The sequence below is a fragment of the Marmota monax genome, unplaced genomic scaffold, assembly GCF_021218885.2.
Source record: "Marmota monax isolate L192 unplaced genomic scaffold, Marmota_monax_Labrador192_F-V1.1 WCK01_AAM20220418_F8-fsc00023, whole genome shotgun sequence".
Lineage (NCBI taxonomy): Eukaryota > Metazoa > Chordata > Mammalia > Rodentia > Sciuridae > Marmota > Marmota monax.
Window position 1 is genome coordinate 12,553,809 of NW_026692907.1, and position 21,961 is coordinate 12,575,769.

Below are 21,961 nucleotides of genomic sequence, written 5' to 3' on the forward strand. Positions count from 1 at the left end.
AACTCCAGTGAGATACTACCTCACTTTTCTTATTAGGATGACCATTATCCAAGAAAAAATTTTTAGTGAAGATGTGGAGAAATTGGAATTGTTGTGCACTGCTGATAAATGCAAAATGGTGCAGTACATTAAAAATAGTACGGAGGTCCCTCAAAAAAATAAAAATAGAATTACCATATAATCCAGCAATCCCATTTCTGGATATTTGTCCAAAAGATTTGAAAGCAAGATCTTGAAGAGCTATTTGCACACCCATGTTCATTTCAGCATTATCCACAAGAGCTACAGGCGAAAGCAACCCAAATATCCATCAATGGATAAATGATAAAGAAAACATGGTATGTACATAAAATGGAATATTATGCAGTTTTTAAAAATATGGAAATCCTGTCACATGCTATAACATGATGAAATAAGGCAGTCAGAGAAAGACATACCATATGATTCCACTTATCAAGGATTCCACCTAAAATAGTCTAATTCATAAGAACAGAAAGTAGAATTGTGGTTGTCAGGTCTGAAGGAGAGAGAAATGAAGAATTGTTCAGTGGATCTGAGTTTCAATTTCATAAGATGAAAACCTCTGTAGATGGGTCATACAACAGGGTGAATATACTTAACAATATTGAACTGTAATTACAAGTGATTAAGACAGTAATTTTATGTTGTGTATTTTTTACAATTGAAATTCTCTTTAATTATTAAAAAACAAAGACGAGCCCAACTCTTTCCTTTTATAGGAAAGGAAACTTGAGGCCCTGACTGTGTAGAAAATTTTAGTGAACTTGTATAGATGGCAGTTACTAAGATTTTCCCGAGTGCTCACAAATGAATTTTTGCCCCTAACTTTTTATAATTTAAACATTTTTCTATAGAGAAAATTTTAATCACTGATATGGCCTATCTTTCTTTTCTTTTCTTTCTTTCTTTCCTTAAAGAATTTACTTGAGAATACATTAAGCAATAGACGATCTACTTAGTATTTCCATCATCAAATCAAAACAATGAATGCCAGGGCCAGCAAGCCAGGTTAAGGCCTAATTACCATCTTTTTTTTTTTTTTTGGTTTCCAAGGGTATATGTAAATATCATTATTGCCATGGACCTGCTTGTTTTATAATTTTTAAATAATAAATAATAGTGATTGTTTTTTACTTCCTTTTAGTTTTTAAAAATTTTCCAAACAAGGCCATAATTTAAACTTGTTTCATTTCCTTTGAATTCTAACTTTCACTCAAATTTCTTCCCACCTTTGGCATTCTTAAAATCAGAGCATTTCCTTGTTTTAACTCAAAGTAATATCCCAGATGATGTTTCACTTTACAAAAGTATCTTCTGAGTAAGAAATCATGATTACCTTGCTGTAAACCCCAGGGTAAGAATAGAATATTTTCTCTAATATATTTAATTACTAATCAAAGTATTGAATGTCATTGTAAAAATAAAACAGGAATGTCAGATGTGAATTGAGATACCAAATTGTTGATTTTTAAACGGAAATTAATTATGTGATCTGGAATAAATTATTGGTTTCAAAAATCCCAAGTATTTAACTTGATGTAACTAATATGTGCATTTAACTTTTAAGCAGTTATTCCAAAGTATTAAAAAATCTTCACCATTCTAATTTGCAGCCAATTTTCTGCATGACACATTAGAGGTTTCCATTACCCTTTTGAGTGAGAATAATGTCCATTGTTCCAATGCAACGTCCTAACAGTATGACTACCCATGAGATATTAGTTCTCACTGAAAGGGAACCTTGGAATCTTAAGAATGATCAAAAACAATTCCATATAATATTTTGGAATAATTTTCATTAGTGATGTAATTTAAGATTCATAGAAGCACTGAAGCCAGACAGGCTTGCTAACATTCCAACCCAGAAGCTCCACCACTGTCCAACTTTGGTCCGTCATTTATCCTTTCTCAGCCTCAATTTCTGTTTCTGTAAGATGGAGATAACACTCAAGTGCTGGGTTAAAATGAGAAATAAGAATGATTGGACATTTAAAAGGGGCTGGGCAGAAGTAAGGCTAATTGTGCTATGGAAAATATTTTTTAAAGGTTTTTTGAGCCAGAGATGGAACCCCCTTCTGGCCAAATGCAGAGTCGTGTAGGGAAGGAACCGTGTTGTATGATAGACTTACAATAGTCCTGCATTTGTTTTCTGTCACCTCCAACACCACCGCGTATTGTTCTGCTTGATTATTCACTTGGCAGGAAGACATAGCACCCCTTGTACTCCTTTGCATACCCTCTGTGTAAGCAGAAGGAGCCAAGTTTGAGTGTATTTAAAGGATTTAGCTTCTTGAAGTTTGTTCTCCTGCAGAACTACAGGGGGATTTGTCCCAGACCGCCCATTTACAATAAAAGGCCTTCCATGAATAAGCTGATAGGTTATGAATACAGAATAGACTCCTTTGTTTGCCAGACAGGTGAGACCTTACTTTCTCTTGTTGCTAAAAATCCAGGCTGGAAAAATGACTAGCATTACATTAGTACTGAATTAGCCTCATTCCTTTTGTAATCCTTACGCTTGTAATGATTTCACTGAAAATCCAAGAATAACAGAGATCTGCCCCCACCCCAGGGTACTGAGAAATTCTATAATGTTAATAACAGAGCATCCAACAACTGCATAGCAATTTTCAATTATTCAAGGTTCTTTCGTGAACATTATCTCATTTGATTCTTGCATGAACTAAATAAGATTGGGTGATTCATTCCCATTGAATAAAGAAGGAAATAGAGATCAGAGAGGTTGTTTCTTGCTAAGGGTTATTTAAAATTCCCAGTCCCAAACATTGATCCCAGAATCCCCTTTTACTCTAACAGTGAACTTTGAGTGATCAAGTCATTATAGTTACTAGAATAGGTAAATTCCGTGTTACACTGTTTGTTATTTACAACAATTCTACAAAGTGGGTATTATTATTTTTACTTTGTGGACAAGTTTACTCAGTGTCTTACGTGCTGACTCAAATTCACCTACATAATAACAAAGGAACTAATGTGAGGTCTCTGACTTTAAAATGTCTACTTCCCTTAATCCACAGCAGTGTATCTAAGTGTACCCACTGTGTGTCTTGTGAGCTCACAGGAGGCCTTGCTGTAGACATCCTCAAACTGGTATGATTCCTCTCCATCCATCCACCGACATGCAGATGCACCTGGCAGTGAAGAGTGGACCTTCCAGAGATGCGAGGTTGCACATTTACCTGGTACCAGGGATATACTAGGGAGTTCAAAGCCAGCACCAGTGTTATTTTCCACCTGTCAGATCCCCCTCACCCTTTTCACCTCTATGAACCCAAGGACCCCTACTGTGGGAAGATGGGCACAAAATAGCAGGTGATCCCCAATCGCTGGCGCTGGTGCAGCACAGAGGCTAGGAACAAGACTGATGGGGAAGATCCAGCTGCATGTCCTTGGGCCAGTTACTTAACCACTCTGTCCCTCAGCTTCCTTGTCTATGAAAATGGGGGTAAGGATGTCACCTACCTCCTAGAGTTAGCTGTGCGGATAAAATGAGTTCGTTTTTAAATGTTCCTGATCCATAGTGATAATGATCACAAACCTGATTTTGTGCCAGTAGAAATATGAAAAGGGATTAAAATTATTATTTTTAGTATACTGTCTTTACATGTACCAGGGAAGTGCCCCTGCCTCTTGTTTCTTTTAGGGGATAGAACCCAGGGCCTCACACATACTAGGTAAATCCTCTACCATGGAGCTTTGGCCCCAGCCTTTTTAAATTTTATTTTATTTTATCTTATTTTATTTATTTATTTATTTGAGCCACTATCTTACTAAGTTGTCCAGGCTGCCTCAAATGGGCCATCCTCCTATATCAGCCTCCTGAATAGCTGGGATTTACAGGTGTGCACCACCGTGCCCAGCAGGAAGCTCTCTATTTAAAGGAAGGCTTGGGTCTTTTCATCCTTCTATTCATACTTTTGTATAATAACACATTGTGATTACTTTTTCTCTATTTCATTACAAGACTCCCCTTAAGGGCAGAGGACACGTCCTACGTAATTTTATATTCCCACTACCTAGAATAGCGCTGGGCATATAGTAGCTTTTGTTTAGTGACTTACTGAAGGGGTGGAAGGATCACACTGAAGGGATGCATGTTAATTCTTTTGTAAAATAAATAATCATCTCTGAATTTGGTGTCAAGCTGAATTTTCACAATTTGGATTTTCTTTTAAAAAGATAGTCGATTTTAGTGATCAGAGCATGCCATTATATAACCCCTCTAATTACCATTCCATGTTTGTTTTACCAGTCAAATAATTCATTGATGAAAATATATGCCTTAAGTTTTTGGTTTTAATGGTCAGACCCAAACCAATTTTTCAAAAAAGCATACATCATACCCTTCTGTACATATAGTCTTTGCCAACAAATGGTAAAGTGGATGTATAAAATTTCAAAAACATACTTCAAAGTGTTAGCACTCATAATTATTGGGTTCATATGAAACCATTTAAGAAGAATTCTGGGGTTTCAAAAAAGTGTCAAGTTATACAGTACTTCTGTGCTGGAGGGAATTGTACACACCATCCAGAACATTCCACTTCACTTCTGCAGATGAGAAAAAGTGAAACCCAGAGACACAAATGATTTGAACAGGTCACAAAGCTCATCAGAGACCCATAGGGCCCTGACTTCAGAGCCCCATATTCTCCTGCCAGTTGCTTTTGGGACACTGGGCTCAGCATTCTTTAGCAACATTGAAACTGGCAGATACAGGACAGGACCTGTAAGTCCACACCAGCCAAGACAAGGGTCTGATGTCTGGAACACCATGTGGTGGTGATGGTTGATCTGGGCTGGCGTCCAAAAGAAGAAGACCCCTGTGGTCCACATTAAGGCTCTTGCATGTATATAGTCCATTTATGTGGTGTTTAACTTTTAAGGTGTTAGAGAAATGCAGGTCTGCTGCTAGAGAGAGGCAGCACCAGAGGACAACCCACACCCATACAAAATCTTTTATAATGTTCTCTATAATTTTTAAACGTTTGAACTTTAAACTTTTAAACTTCAATAAGTTATGTTGAAGGTTTGATGGAAACAAATTTTAATAAGCAATGGATTCTTTTTTCTCACTGTAGATTTGTGTGTATAGAAGAATAGAAAAGGGTCATTTTAAACTATGCAATGTAATGTTATACATGTTATTTTAACAAAATAACTCATATTCTTTTTTTGTTTCTGAACCCAGATTCGAAGGATTCCAAGGAGAAGAATAAAATGGAAATCCTGTACATACTGGTGCCAAGTGTGGCCATTCCCCTGGCCATTGCTTTCCTCTTCTTCTTTATCTGTGTCTGCCGCAATAACCAGAAGTCCTCATCACCACCAGTGCAGCGGCAACCAAAACACGTCAGAGGCCAAAATGTAGAGATGTCTATGCTGAATGCATATAAACCCAAGGTAAAATCAGCTGTGCAGAGCTGCACTTATTCCACAGGCTTCAAGTTCAAGCAAACCATCATAAACATACTATGCTTGGAAATCAGATGACATAGAATCAGAGTTCAGGTGCTAGAGTTCATCTTCAGCCAATGCAAAGACTAATCATGTATCTTCTGCCCAAGGCACCTGAAACATGGCTTTCCTCTGTGTGTCCACTCCAGTGTTGGGCTTGCCAGAGCTTGGCCTTGCCCTGGAACTGTTGGGTTAGACGGGATTTTTAAGAAATCATCTCAGTAAGGCCCTCAGGGCTCAGAATGTGAGCTACTGTTGGGCGCGATGGTACACGCTGACAACCCCAGAGGCTGAGACAGGAGGATTGCGAGTTCAAAGCCAGCCTCAGCAAAAAGCGAGGTGCTAAGGAACTCAGTGAGACGCTGTCTCTAAATAAAATACAAAATATGGCTGGGGATGTGGCTCTGTGGTCCAGTGCCTGAGTTCAATCCCTGGTCCGTCCCCACCGCCCCCCACCCCCGGCATCACAAAAAAAGAAAGAATGTGAGCTACTTTAAAATTTTGAAGAAGGAGATTCCCTATTTCCTCAGAGTAGACAGAGAGAGTGATTCAACATTGTTCATTGTTTACCAACTTCACAGTCAGAAAATCCTTTTATTGCACAATAATGTACACATAATTAAAATTACTATATTGTATAATTAAAAATAATGAAGATAGTCAGCTTTATGTATTGGATTTTTAACACAATTTTTAAAAATCCTTTCGAATCCTATCTTCAATCTCTTTCTCTTTGGTTTAAGAGAAAGGTTGTCCTTCCAACAATCTTTGAAAGCTGTTCTATGATAGCCCACTTAAACCTTCCCTTCTCTGTGCAAAATCAACCCACATCCCCTTTTGCTTTCCATTCACATCTTTCAGCATTTAAGTTGCTCGAGGTCCTGACAAGGAACTCAGGGTCACTGCCCTCACTTTGAATGGAGCACCCGTACTACATTTTGAGCTGAAACCTGACAGGCTCTTACTCTCAGGAAGGCCAGGACCTTGCTCCCAAGCCTCTCAGCAAAGGAATTCACTTAAATCGTGTAGAAGTCTTGCTTCCAAAGCCTGTCTTTTCTTCTTGTGCCAAATCCAGAGGACTAGTCATTCAACAAATATTTATGTTCTCTGTGGGTTAGTGGCCATATTATTCGTTGGACACCCATAATAAATTTTAGAGGAAAAAGTCTTCACATTTAAATTAGCTAATCCTTTTGTCTAATAAGTGGAATAACACAATTGGAACTATTGGTCTTTGTTTCATTTTATTTTACTTTGCTGTTTAGACTCTTTTTTAAACTTAGGAGTCTTAATATTTTTGCTATTATGTAAATCATATTTCTTGGTAAAATTTTAGAGTTCTTTAAATGCTAAAATTTCATTTTCAGAATTTCCACCCCAAGCAAAACCAATGTTCTCTTGCTAAGTGTGAATATTTGCCATAACACACACACACACACACACACACACACTGAAGATCATACAGTGGATTGGGGCATGGGTGGAATAGGGGTTCAACTGTTTTGATATCCTAGCTTCCAGCTAGCCAATTTATAAACATTGTAGTATTTTATGTAATGTGACTTGTAATCCTTACTACTTAATACTACTATAAAAGTAGAAGAAAATAAAGAGGTTAATGTTATTGCATATTCAGGAGGTTAGACTTGGTTGGCCTTCCAGGTACTTCTAGATATCCCAGGGATTCAATCTTCTAGTGCAGTGTCATTGTTCAATGAGAGTCTTGTCCTGTCATTTATGTTATTGCGGAGCCTGGGTGGCTGAGAGACCCAAATCAGTTTGATTATAGCAGTTACTCTGGGCAAAAGCCACTTACTGGAAATATAGGCTCAAATCAGTTTGGTTACAGCAGTTATACTGGGCAGTAGTCATCTTACTGGAGAGATGAGCTCCTCACTGCTGTGTCATAGAAGTATCATTTCCATTCAGGAAAATTATCATTTTTATAGATAAGGCTTAATCTTAATTCTATTTTTAGTGCAGGCTGGTTTGTAACGTGATGTTCAACAGGTATGAAACTTTGAATTTACATAGTTTTTCTATCGAACATCTTATAGAGTTTTGTGGCATAAATAGAGAAAGCTAATATATATTGATTAATATGAATTGCCAAGAATTATACTAGGCTTTTATATCCATTATCTCAGTGAATCCAAATAGCTAATATGCAAGTCAGATGATATCATTACTGTTGTACAGCCAGAGTAACTGAGACTCAAACAGATTAAGTGACTTGTTCAAGGTCAAAGAGCTTGTAATTGGGGAGATAAAATGTAAATATAGGGTTTTTCAACTCAAAATAAAGCTTTGGCTCTTGCTGACCCCTTGATAACTTTTTCACAGAATAAATTACATAGAAAAGGGAGGGAGTCTGGAAAACAACTAAATATGATCCCATCTGGTCAGTCTGTGCCAAACAGTTGCCACAGCATCCCCAGGCTGCTGACAAACCTTTCAGAGGCCTGGTAACACTCACAAACCTGAGTGATATAGCCCTAGCTTTTGCAGGTACATGTAAAATTTGGCCAGAGTAATAATGGTTCCCCATCCTCTGTAGTCAAAGAGACACATGTAAAATATACTGACATGAGTTTTCTCAGAGACTTGGTGAAATAAACATTGTTTTCATAGTTCCTGGCTCATTTCTGAAGCATGCCTTGAAATGAGTGTCAAGATTTCTCTAGTCCAAGGCTTACAATTTGACCTTAAACAGCTCATAAGCACTTTTGAACTAGACTGAAGTAGGAATGGTTCAAATATTTGACTGGGTTAGAAGAGGGAAAAGGAAACAACAAAAACAAATGCTAATTTTTTTTCCTTACTCTCCTAAGAGATTTGGCTCCAATCAAATTTGAGTTATTCCGTTGTTTGTTTTGGTTCTTACTGAGTGCCTTTCCTGGAAAAAGCACAAAAGACTTTGTAGACCTTAAAGAAAAATCCTAAATGTAAACAATCAATCTCTAAAACTGCTTTAAAAGGTCAAAGCCACATAAATATTGCATGCACCTATAAAATGTAAAAGGAAGCGACGTAAATAAGGAAGAGGAAAAAGCCCTGAAAACACTACCAGAGCAAAGTCAAAAGGGTATTTGGAGGTGAGGGTGAAAAAGAAGTGAAGGAAAGAAACTGCCTGCCTTCGCCTTATTTTTATTTTTTTCCTTGGCCCTATTCAAGAGTCAGAGACTCCGGCCTCTTATTTATCCATGTGAATGTTCCCATCAGGGTTTAAACTATCTGTTTCCATCTCTCTTCACTTGCTGAGCTGCTAACATTCCCCTGAGTGTTTGGATTAAGAAGAAGAGGCTCCTCTGGGAGATTAGAAACCGATACCCTTCCAGGAAGACAATAGGTGGCCACAGACAGACTGGCTGACGAGCCTGGCTTAGGTCCCCTGAGAGGCAGGATGGTGTAGCTGCTAGTAAAGGTTTTTGATGAGGCACCAGTTTCCTTCTGATCTATGGGGAAAGGAAGCCACTGGACCAGAGAGGCGTCTTCATGCTGAGCCTGCGGACAGACAGGCCATGGAGATGCTCTTCTGTCTCTCCCTCTACCTCTTGGGGCCTGGGAGAAGTCAGCTAGTCTTTTGCTGAGTTTTCTCAGCTGTTCAGAGAAAGAAGTGGACTGTCCAAGTTTCTTTTCCTTTTATTTTATTCAGCAAAAGATTTCAGACCATTTAATTCTCCAATGAGTACTCTAGTGGTATCTGAGCTAAGCAAGATTTTTCTATATTGAGTCACAAATTTTACAATTTAAGTGGGTTTTTTAAAAAAAAAGTACTGTGGAAAGTGAACCTCCTCAGTGGAGCCTAGAAACTCCCTTGTCTCTAATTCTTTCCCTTTGCCTCTCATTCCCCTACCTACATTTCCCAAACTGTCATGCCTCTGGAAAACAGCACCCTTTAAGCCTCTTGGGTGAGGCCAAGAGGCTAGGGAACGAACTTCTCAGGGAGAGGGAGAGGGCAGAGTCTCCCTTTCAACACAGAGACCCATGTAGCCTTCTGACTCCTCGCCTACCTGGGGGTTAGGCAAACAAAGAGGCTCAGAGGTGAAGGAGTTTGAGAAAAGGGGCACAGAAGCAGAGGAGGCCTTAGATGGGGGTGCAGCTAAAGTCTGACCAGCCCTGGTGGGTCAGATTCCTGCAGCTCTTGGCTGATGTAAGAAGCCTTTGAGGATTCTTGGGAGGGAAGGGGGATTTGCCTAGCTTCCTGAAGCTGGTGACTATATTTTATTTCTCTGCTTACCCTCATCTCTTGCCCTCTTCTCTGTTTCTTCACTTCTAGGCAAATCATCTCTTCTTTCTCCTATCCAGCCAAAGTAGTTGCTAAATATGCTGAAACTTGGATGTATTCTCTAGACCTGTCCCTTTTGCCAGCACAGGCTTCTAGGAAGCCCTGCTGTGGTCTGGCTTCCCGTTTTGAACACCTGTCCTTACCAGATGTCACTACACTTCATGGTTAACTACCCTCAATAACTTTTCCACTCACTCCTTAAAGCCACTGCCTCCCAAAGCTTCTGAGCTCTCCATTCTATTCACATGGGCCTCCTGGGAGTCACCAATGATGTAATTTAACCCAGTGACCTTTTCCAAGTCTTCATCCTCTTTAATTTCTCTGGAGCATTTGATATCCTTAACCACCATCTTGAACTGCTTTTTCTGTTGGCTGTCCTCCTATCTCCTCCTCATGTTTCCTTCACTAGTTCTTCTTTTAATGCCCTAAATGGGAACGCCCTCTAATGTTTGTCAGTCCTCTCGTCCTCTTTCTCTCTCTGTCATCCTGACTTCAGCCTCTGGCATCCCTTTAGCTCCCCCTTGAGTACTATAATTTCCCAACCTGGAAGGACTAATCTCAAGTTATAAAATTCATCCAGGCACCCAGGAGGGTGGGGACCCATCCTGGGCCTAACTTATTTGTCCAGACACATTTTTCTCTGAGTATATTTCTAGGAGATAGTTTGATACTCTTCAAAGAGATTTAAAAGCAGGAAGATTTAAAAGCAGGATTTAAAGGCAGGAAGATAGGATTACAATTGATGGCTATATTGTTTACTGGCTGTGAGATCGTAAGCAAATACTCTTCTCTGAACCTTTTATTTTCTCGCCTGTAAAGAAAGGACAAAAATAGTATTTAAAAGGGATAGTTTGGACACTTTAAGATAGTGTGTCTGGCATTCACAGGTACTCAATAGATAGAAATTATTATTATTGTTGTTACAGTGAGGACTACAGGTCTTTTAATGAAGCAGAATGTTACTCATAGAAGCTGTAGGGTCCAGCAGCCCACAGCATTGCCTAGGGTGGGGACAGACACAAAAGAATCACAGCCAAGATTATAGAGGTAGCTCTAAGGGGGAGATCTGGTATTCTTTGTGTCCATCCTATTGATATGAATTCCCCTGCCCTATACCCTGCTCGCATCCTAGATAAAACCCATCAGGGTGGAGAGGATGCAGTAGTGATCGCGGGGAGGGTGGCCAATACATAGCCTCAGCTCAGACCTGTGTCTATAGAAACTTATAGGGAAAATAAGTATTATAAATGAGTACCAAGAATGAATGGGCTAAATTCTTCATCATTGAGGGAATGCAGCATTATTTCAATAGATTATTTTTAATAACCCTACCAAGTAAGTACTAGTTTAAGCCTGATTCAGGAGGTTAAAAAAAACAATTGAGTTTGAGATTAAGATTTATCCCAAGTCACAGCTAATAAGAGATAGAGCTGGAACTCGAACTCAGGACTGCCTAGAGACTGCTTATTTCACTCTACTGCCTTAATTTTCAGGCTGGCTGAAACATATGAGCTCAAGTTAGGAGCACATGGTTGTCAGGCTGACATTAAAATTACTGACATCTGTTCTGTCTAGTTCCAAGCAGAATGGATCCTCTCCCATTGACATTGTAAAGTAACTCCACCACAGAATCAACCTTGGTCACCACCAAACATTCAAACTAACTATCAGAAAGTTGCATTATACAGAAAAGAAACGCCTCTGAAGTTAAATCACTTCCAGAGAAGTGCAGCTGAACTCTGAAACAAATGTGGCAAACTATGGGTTGAAACTCCCTCTAGAATTTGATTGCATAAGCCAGAAGGCACTTAGTTCAGCTGTAGTCTTTGAAAAATGTCCATAATCTCCCAAAATAAAATGGCTGTGGCCTCTAAGCTTTTAAAATTCAGTCATTTCCGTTTATGAGTGGAGTCAATTGTTTCACAAATCTAACACTGTTTACCTAAGAACCAAGATAATGCACATGAAAGGAAAATCGACTTTGGAGACAAGCAGATTCATGGCAACAGCCAAGTCCACATACCAAGAAAAATCAGGTTCAGATATTCTCCAGGGCTCTTGTGCCCAATTCTGGCAAAGGTTACTATTGACAGGTTCGTTTTCTTACTCTCTGCAGCAGAGCATCAACCCTAGTACTCTAACTCAAAAAGCTCTCACATCTTGAGCATCCCTAAGGTGGGGAAATCTCAGAGCATTATAATGAGGATGAAATGAACTAATGCATGAAGCTCAGAGAGCACAAAAGGGAGCATCGGGGAGTAGCTGACAAAGCAGGCTCTGGAGTCTGAGTTGAGCACCTATCAGATTCAGGACCAGTTAACCATTCTGTTCCTCAGGTTTTCCATCTGTAAACTGGGGACTAGGCATTGTTACTGATCTCATGGGGTTATTATGAGGAGTTAATATATGCAAAGTATTTATAGCCTAATACATTAGCATTAAAACTATAGCCATTATTATCTCAGTGTTTAGCCCATGGAAAGTATTCAATACATGGTAGCTGTTAGTAAATTCAAATTACAAACATCAGGGTAGGGACTGTGTCTGCTCTTCATGGGTCTTGCATGGTCCCTCATATATCAGTCTGTATGTGCACTCTTTGGTATATTGTAAATATAACATCAGTTAACTAACTGATGCAACCAACTATTATAAACTAAATGAAAACACAGTAAATTGATAATATGGTTCATTCTATAGAAAGATTTACATTTCAGAACTTTGAATCTCTGGTAGCTGTGCAGAATACAAACCCAGCAACTGCTGGTAGGTAATCTTGCATTTTTCTTCTCCCTGCCTTTCCAAAGCATCTTTTCATGCAGAGTATTATTTTCTCCACCTTATATATTTTAGAATAGCTCAACTGGGTTCTTCACATGCACTGTGGTCCTTCTTCATGTGGGAACCCAGACTGCAAAATCCAGAAAGCCATCTCCATTTATTCCAGTGGTTTTCAAAGTGAGGCCAGGAGTATCAACCTCACTTGGGAGCTGTCATCCATGGAATATCTCAGACCTATAGAATGAGATGTTCTGGAGGTAGGATCTGGCAATTTATGTTTTAACAGGTTCTCCAAATGGGTCTGATGCCTATTTGATGTAGAATATGGCGATATTTGAGATTCAGATAGCAAGCCAGTCTCCAAGGAATGCAGATCTCAGAGAGTACTGCTTCTGGAGAGAAAAAGAACCTAGTGATATTCTCCTGCTAAAAAAAAAATATCCCTCAAATTTCAATGGGGTCAGGATCTGTCTCATCAGGGCAAAGACAAATGCCATGACATGAAAGTTACTCTTCTGCAAACACTTGTGTCTAGCTAAATCTACTTCCAAAGAATAGTGCAGGAGATTTGTAAAAGGGCCACAGTCATCCTGGTCATCAGAACATGGAGGATATACTGAGCTTGAATGACAGGGGTTATAGAGACTGTAAGGGGTGGTTGGCGCTGACTGTGAATATGAACTTTGGTCTTTCTTCAGCAACTGCTGTTAGAGACCCCTTCCTGTGCCAGAGAACCACCTGGGCCCAGTTTCCTCCATCCTAATGTAGCTCTGCTTATTTTCTCTCCTTTATTTTATTAGCAAACATTAACTATACATTATAGTGGCTTTGCTTTTTATCTGTATGTCCACTTCAAGTGGGACTGAAAAGTAGAGCAGCCCTCAGAAACCAAGTCAGAGGTAAACAGTCACAGAGCAGGTTTTGGTGGCCATCACAAAACCTCTTATTTCCTAGAGTAATCACTTATGTAAAATGATTAGGAAATAACAGTTGCTAATAAGCTGCTTCACCAGAAGTCATTTCAAATCTGTTATCACCTGAGGTATAACTTCCCTGAAGTAGAAAGATAAAGTCACCATGGAGATGGCCCTTCATTCCCATCAGCAGCCACCATCAGCGTTACAATTTTAAAAACTCTACTCGCAGTTTGTTCTTTTATATCTAACATTAAGAAAACAAAAAGGAGTTGGGCAGGGTGGTGCAGGCCTATAATCCCAGCAGCTCGGGAGGCTGAAGAAGGAAGATTGTGAGTTCAAAGTCAGCCTCAGCAACTTATTAAGGCCCTAAGCAACTCATCAAGACTCTGTTTCTAAAAATATATACATAGGCTAAGGATATGGCTCAGTGATTAAGTACCCCTGGGTTCAATCCCTGGTATGAAAAAAAAAAATTTTAAAGAAAGAAAACAAAAAAAAGTCGCACATCCCCACTTCTCACACATCACTCAGGTGAAAGAGGCCACCTACAATCAGCCCGGTCTCTGTCTACCATTTAGTTGAGCCAGTGCTCACATCTGAAATGTTCTTTCTTCATTCTCCTTTTGCTCATTCGAACCCTGACACTGTTGCTCTCCAAAAGTTTCTAAAGGAAGAAGCACAATCTCATCTTCAATGGATCTATCAGCTTCTACATCAACTTTTATCTGCCTCCCCATCAAAAATTATATAATTTTAAAAACCGCACTGAGGCAGATGTGTGTTTACTTTGAGAAGTAAAAATGTTAACATTTAAACTGAAAGCCTGTTTCAGTTTTAAGGTACTTAATTGCCTTACAGCATATAATAAACCGAGCCCATCTTGTCATTCAACTAATGGAGGGAGTGATAAAGAGATAGGCGCCCAGGACCCTATTCATTCCAGTGTTCCTTTGTACTTGGTTTACTTTGGCACCGTGCCTCATGTGTATTTTACACTTCTTTACATTTCGTACATCCCTGTATGACAAATACTTGTCAAACAAAAACTAAACAGATTTATAACCCCTTAACTTGAAATGAGCCAAAATTGAACTGCCAAAACTTTATGACTTCATTTTCTTTCATAGTTTTCCACTACATTGGTTCAAACAGACAAACCCCACTTGAGGTCAAGCAGAGGTCATTTCACTTTCATTACTAAAATATAATTTACAATATGCCAGACCTAAACAAGTTTAGCCTAAAGGGTTTGTATAATGTAAACCATCTGTTCCTCAACAATACAGCTAATTTCCTGCCATCACCGTACAGTCTACCGACTGCTTCTTGAAGGGTTTTTATGATTTTTTAACTAGTTCAGGATTTATGTAAAATTTGAAAATGAGTCTATAGTTAAGACTCATTTGTACCAAGTAACTTGAGCATTTTAAAAATGCAAATCATTATGTAAAGGATTCCCCTGAAACCAATTTCTGAGCGGTTTGCTCTGGGTATTACTGTGCCGGCTGCTGCACAGGTGTTCAAAAGAAAGGTTTTGTGAGATCTACCATTGTATATGTTTTCTACACTTCTTTCTAAAGCAAACCCCAAATTTGTTTTTGTTTGTTTGGGGGTACAAAGGATTGAATCCAGGGGCCTTAACCACTGAGCCACATCCCTAGCCCTTTTTATGTTTTATTTTGAGACAGGGTCTTGCTAAGTTGCTTAGGGACTCAGCCTCTTGAGCTGCTGGTATTATGGGCATGTACCACCACACCTGCCTCCCAAATTTGGTTTTGAGTGCTTCTAGTAGACTATTCCTTCCTGCTATATAGGTGGGAGAAGACTTGGACTCCATACTGCTTGGCCCATGGGCCCATGGGAATGGTGAGATATGACGAGACACACTTTAGGCCAAAATGTAGTCTTTCATGTATCTGGACAGGGATAAAGAACAATTATAATTCTGCAAAGTGATCACACCCTGGAGCTCATAGCCCTGCGAGGTGTCAGGCCTGGTCTGAGCCTCCAGAGACATTCTGTATTTGCATCTATGTGGAATTGCTGACTTCAGCCTTCTTTGGTTTCACACAGGATGGGCTTTGCAGATGCAAGTGCAGCTCTTTGGGGTCTCCTGAAAAATCTTGATACTTTCTTTAAGCCTCTTTCTCCTTATGTAGAATGGCAAAATCACCTTTGGAAATTCATTTGTTTGCCTCCGTGGAGGGGTGGGCAGCCTGCTCCTAATAACCAGGGGCCATGTGTCAGGTTTCACCAATTCCCATCATTCCTTCTTCTCTTCCTATTCCCAGAAGTCTGGCCTGCTGCTTCCTTGTCCTATTTGCCAGCATCTGCTCTTCAACATGAGCTCTTGCTGCCTCCACTTCTATCCATTCTTACCAGAACTCTCTGAGGAGTTCTTCAGGTCACAACTTTGTACCCACCCTCCGGCTTCCAAACAAGTTATGTTATTTTTTTTCAATTATTTTTTTACTAACAACAACAGGAGAACAGAGAAAATTTGTCAAGAAGACACTTAAACATATATTTTAAAATATAGAAGGAATCAGACAAGACTCTAGAACTACTTAAGGCTATAAATGGATCTAAATCATTTGCATTTACTCCACTTCTTGGATGACTTCCCTAATGAGGATAATGAGAATGATTTAAAGGACACTTATTAGGTTGAAGTTACTTTTATACATTGTAGTATTTAATCCCTACTGCAACTGGACTAGTTATATTATTTCTTAGATATGGAAACAGGTTCAGAGAAGTTAAGAAACTCACTCAAGGTCAGCAGCTAATATATAGGACCTCCTCTTCAGGGTTGTGTTAATATTTATGAAGTGCTTAGAATAGTTTTGGCACATAGTACTATATAAGTATTCACTATTGTTAATAGAAAACAGCAGATCCAAGATGCAAACTCAAACTTGTATGATTCCAAAGCTCACTTGGTTGGAATTATACCATACTGCCTATGGGTCAGTTTCAAGCAGTGGGGGAGAAGAGGGTGTTTGGTTTCTAACTCCTTATTATATCAGTCTAATAACCCATGGGTTTGTTTCCCAATTCTCATTTTCCCAAAAGAAGTTTTAGTACTAAGTCTCTTAGCCCTCTCTACCATCAAAAGCCTGGGGAATGTTACTTAGTCAAAAAGAAATACCTACTATGCTGTTCAAGGGACCATCACATCAGTTAGATTCATTTACATCATTAGCAAATGTTATTATTCAAGGCCCCAATCTCAACATCATGTAGGAAAAAGTCATCTTGGGTTACTCTTAATAGAAAAAGTAAAATCATCCAAGTGCTGCAAGAGAAAAAAGTTAGTTCAACTGGTCCTTTCTTATCATCAACACCTTGCTCTCCCAGAGGAACTTCATTAGTTGCCACAAGTGCTAGGGCTACAGCTCAGTGGTAGAGCACATGCCTAGTGTGCATGAAGCCATGGGTTCAATCCCTAGCAAATAATAATAATAATAATAATAATAGTAATAATAATAATAGTAATAGTAATAACAGAAGGATCCAGACAACAAAGGAAAAATTGTGGCTAGACCTATAATTGCAGAAGAAATTTCTTGATTTATCCCGTGGAAAGGCTGACCATATAGTTCTAAATTTAACTATTAATTTTTTTGAATTGATAGTCCATTTTCCTATATAAAAAATATAAAAAGGCATGATAGCAAGTTGGGATGTACCTAAGTGGTGGAGCACTTCCCTATGAGGATAAGGCCCTGGGTTCAATCCCTAGTACCACCACCAACAACAACATAAAATAACAGGAAAAATTTCCACTTCTGTGCCCCTTTCTAATTCTTACCACCATACCTTCCAGATAACCATTGCCGTACCCCAAGTCTCCTTTTGTAGTTTCTATATGCATATGCAGAGAATTATGAGTGTATTCATTTTTCTCCTTTTTTCTTTTTTTTACAAAATGTCACAAACAGCATTAACTCTTTGTTTACTTTTTCTGTTAAATTCAGCAATAGGATTTTGGAGACTTTTCCATATCAGTACAGGGAAAACTTCCTTATTCTTTTTCACAAGTATAGGATATTTTATATACTAGTTCTACCATGACTTATTTAATAAGTAGGTCTTCTCTAGGGGGACATTTGAGTTATTTCTAATCTTTTGCTATTACAAACAATACCATAAAGCATAGGACTGAATCAATAAGCTTTTCTTTACTGGAAATTTAAAGAAATCATTAAAAAAATGCATTACCATTAATTTCAGCACAAGTGTATTTTTAGATTCTTTTCTGGTTGCTTCATGCCTCCTTTCAGATGCTTTGATGTCTTGCCTTAAGAAATGTTTTAATCCACATTATTCCTTTCTTTCACACAGAGCAAAGCTAAAGAGCTGCCTCTTTCTGCTGTACGTTTTATGGAAGAACTGGGCGAATGTGCATTTGGAAAAATCTATAAGGGCCATCTCTATCTCCCAGGTATGGACCATGCTCAGCTGGTTGCTATCAAGACCTTGAAAGACTATAATAACCCTCAGCAATGGACAGAATTTCAACAAGAAGCCTCCTTGATGGCCGAACTGCACCACCCCAATATTGTCTGCCTTCTGGGTGCTGTCACTCAGGAACAACCTGTGTGCATGCTTTTTGAATATATGAATCAGGGGGATCTCCATGAGTTCCTCATCATGCGGTCCCCACATTCCGATGTTGGCTGTAGCAGTGATGAAGATGGCACTGTAAAATCCAGCTTGGATCATGGAGATTTCCTGCACATTGCAATTCAGATTGCAGCCGGCATGGAATACCTGTCTAGTCACTTCTTTGTCCACAAAGACCTTGCAGCTCGCAATATTTTAATCGGAGAGCAACTTCATGTAAAGATTTCAGACCTTGGGCTTTCCAGAGAAATTTATTCTGCTGATTACTACAGAGTTCAGAGTAAATCTTTGCTGCCCATTCGCTGGATGCCCCCTGAAGCCATCATGTATGGCAAATTCTCTTCTGATTCAGATATCTGGTCCTTTGGGGTTGTCTTATGGGAGATATTCAGTTTTGGACTCCAGCCATATTATGGATTTAGTAACCAGGAAGTGATCGAGATGGTGAGGAAACGCCAGCTGTTGCCATGTTCTGAAGACTGCCCGCCCAGGATGTACAGTCTCATGACAGAGTGCTGGAATGAGATTCCTTCCAGGAGACCAAGATTTAAAGATATTCATGTCCGACTTCGGTCCTGGGAGGGTCTCTCAAGTCACACCAGCTCTACTACTCCTTCTGGGGGAAATGCCACCACGCAGACAACCTCCCTCAGTGCCAGCCCAGTGAGTAATCTCAGTAACCCCAGATATCCCAATTACATGTTCCCAACCCAGGGTATCACACCACAGGGCCAGATTGCCGGTTTCATTGGCCCAGCAATACCTCAGAACCAGCGCTTCATCCCCATCAATGGATACCCAATACCTCCTGGCTATGCAGCCTTTCCAGCTGCCCACTACCAGCCAACAGGTCCTCCCAGGGTAATTCAGCACTGCCCACCTCCCAAGAGTCGGTCCCCAAGCAGCGCCAGTGGGTCGACCAGCACTGGCCATGTGACCAGCTTGCCCTCATCAGGATCCAATCAGGAAGCAAATATCCCATTACTACCCCACATGTCAATTCCAAATCATCCTGGTGGAATGGGAATCACGGTTTTTGGCAACAAATCTCAAAAACCTTACAAAATAGACTCAAAGCAACCATCTTTGCTAGGAGACTCCAATATTCATGGGCACACCGAATCTATGATTTCTGCAGAACTGTAAAATGTGCAACTTTTGTAAATGTGGTATACAGGACAAACTAGAAAGCCGTAGAAAAGATTTATATTCAAATATTTTTATTAAAGTAAGGTTCTCATTTAGCAGACATTGCAACAAGTATCTTCTGTGAAGTTTAACAGTGTCTTACCAAGCAGGACAGACACTAGCCAGGAAAAAAAAAAAAAACGCACTGTGGGATTTACAGTCCATCCAGGTGCATGGAGTGACATTGGGATTGGAACATTCGGTTTCAAGTACTTAAAACTGGAAACCATTGAAGAAGAAAAGAACCTGGTGATTAAACATCAAACCAAAAAGGAAAGTTGAATGGTGCTTTATGTATTTGCCTTTAGTCACCATGACTGGTTTCTCCCCGAGATGTATATACCATAGCATTTGTCTACCTGCTGTCTTTTCTTCAGGACAAATGTTCAGGAATTATACTGATTCGATTTAGACTCTATGCGTGTTTGTATGGAAGTGGTGTTCAGAGTCAATGAGGAAACTTTAGGCCAAATTTGAAATCTTGGATGGAAATGAGCCATAACAATGTATCACATGCCCTGAAGTCTTCTCCACAGTGGGGCTTCCTTGGGAAGGTGCAGAATATGCCTCTTTGTGAACCACCTTTTCTGATCATGAAGGCCTTTTCCACATTTTCCTTTCTCACAATGTGTTTACACAAGTCCTTGAAATAACACAGGGCATAGCACCCTAAGAAGGCTGAATGTGGATGCTGGAATTGATTGTTGATTGATAGTTCACCTGGCTGCATTAGGAACGAGACACTGAAGGAGGCATAGCCAGGGAAATTGTCCCTCAACCTAGATAAACATCCATGGGAGAAGAACAAGAGTTCCCAAAAAGACAGCCTCCACAGGAGTTCCCCTGGACCAATAAAGCTGAAGAGTAGAGGTGTGGCTGCAGACAAGAAGGCCACATCTTGCAGCCCCAGCCCCATTTACAAGTTGTTTGAGGTGCAGGGTGCTTACCATCAGTGGACTTTAGGCAAACAGGGAACCCTGCAATGATACCAATAGCTTGGAAATTTAAAACCCCCCACCCCCACCTTTTTTTTCCCCCTGTGCTGGAAATGTTCACAGATTTTATTTCAGCCCCAAGAATTATAACAATGTATTCATACAATTAGTTGAAATCCAAAGACAATACGTTCTGTTTTGCAAGACATTACAGTATTTCGAAAAAACAAGTAATGAGTTTTCATTTCAAAGGGTACCAACAACTGCATTCTTTAAACTGGTAAATAAGCAACATAATCCTTTTTGCCTTCTTTAGACAGGGGTATCAAATGTGCTTCTCCTGGCATTTACTTGCCAAGCATCTTCTGCCAAGTTTAGAATTCTTATGGGTTTCAAGTCCTATATAGGAAGGAGCTTTATATTTGATTTTTCTCTTGTTAAAAAATAACTCCTTTATTCTAAGAACAATGTCTCCAAGTCTTGTTTTCATTTAAAGCTATGTGAGACTTCCAGGATGTAAATTAATTCCTGGAAATGATATTTCATGAGGAGAATGTAAAAGAATTAGAAACCACCTTGATGTTTCCATTTTAAAAAAATACAATTAGCATGGGAAAGCAAGGAAAACTATTTAACAAAATGTGTTGTAATTTTTCCAAACTTGAATTTTCAAAGAACAAACATGAACTTATAGTTACTGTGAACTCAAAGAATTGGCTATATTCAGATTTTCTGGGAGATAAATTAAGACATATTTTTGTGGCATGAATAAGCTGATTCAAGACATTACATTTCTTAACATTAGGTAGAGGAGAATATTTGTAACCTTTTGTTGCTATGCAACTATTTAATGATGAAGCTTCAAACCACAATTTTGTATATCATATGACAATCAATTGTTTTTCCAAGAATATTTATTATTTTAAGTAAACACAATTTCAGTGAATCTGAGTTTTTCTAGGAATCCCTTAAAGGGAAATTAGCATTCCATGAGCCAGTAAAATACCTTCTCTGGAAAAACATTATTATGGTTAAAAAATAAATTCAAGTTAGTTTTTTATAAAGAACTATGACATTTATTTTAAACATTTTATAATAGCTGAAATCATTAAGGTGAGCAAACTAAATTTCAAAACCACTTGTAATAATGTATTTTATAACAGCACTGTGATACTGAATAACACAGTCCCTTTTGTATTAAATAGTATTTTTTAACAAACTGAAAAATATCTTTTGCTTTGTTGACAATGTGTTTTGTAAGATTACTTTATTTTCAGATTCTTTTTTTGCACAAAACTATGTTTATGGTTTGTATCACAGAAGTGAAAATATATCTTTGCATTTTTATATCTGGTCTGTTTCCTTATTTCCTTTATTTGTTCTTAACTCAATATAGATTTTCTTCAAATATATAATGGCAATAATCAGATATTTCACCTTACCATATCTTTCCTTATTTTCACTGCATGCATTTAATCACTGTATTACTTAATGTTTGATTTGTTGTTATGGGCATTTCAAATAGACAAGCATGGAAATGTAATGATGAAAAGGCTATTTTATATCAAGGATATATGCATTTGTATCACACACCAGAGATGATATTAAACACTGATTATTTTATGCTGCTGTTTATTAAAAATGTTTACTATAAAATATTATTTCCTGAATATTGCTCTCTAGAAATATTTGGGAATTCTAATATTATTTCTCCTAATGATTGA

At 38.8% G+C, this 21,961-nt stretch overlaps 1 protein-coding gene across 1 annotated transcript in view; it reads left to right on the forward strand.

Annotated features, from left to right (window-relative positions):
- The window catches only part of Ror1 (receptor tyrosine kinase like orphan receptor 1), a 393,376-nt gene extending 371,792 nt beyond the window's left edge, over window positions 1-21,584 (forward strand). The window contains exons 8-9 of the mRNA XM_058581546.1: window positions 5,234-5,445; window positions 17,833-21,584. Coding sequence (XP_058437529.1) covers window positions 5,234-5,445; window positions 17,833-19,260 — 1,640 coding nt within the window. The 3' untranslated portion in view covers window positions 19,261-21,584. The remainder of the gene's footprint in view (window positions 1-5,233; window positions 5,446-17,832) is intronic.
- The last annotated feature ends 377 nt before the right edge of the window (window positions 21,585-21,961 follow it).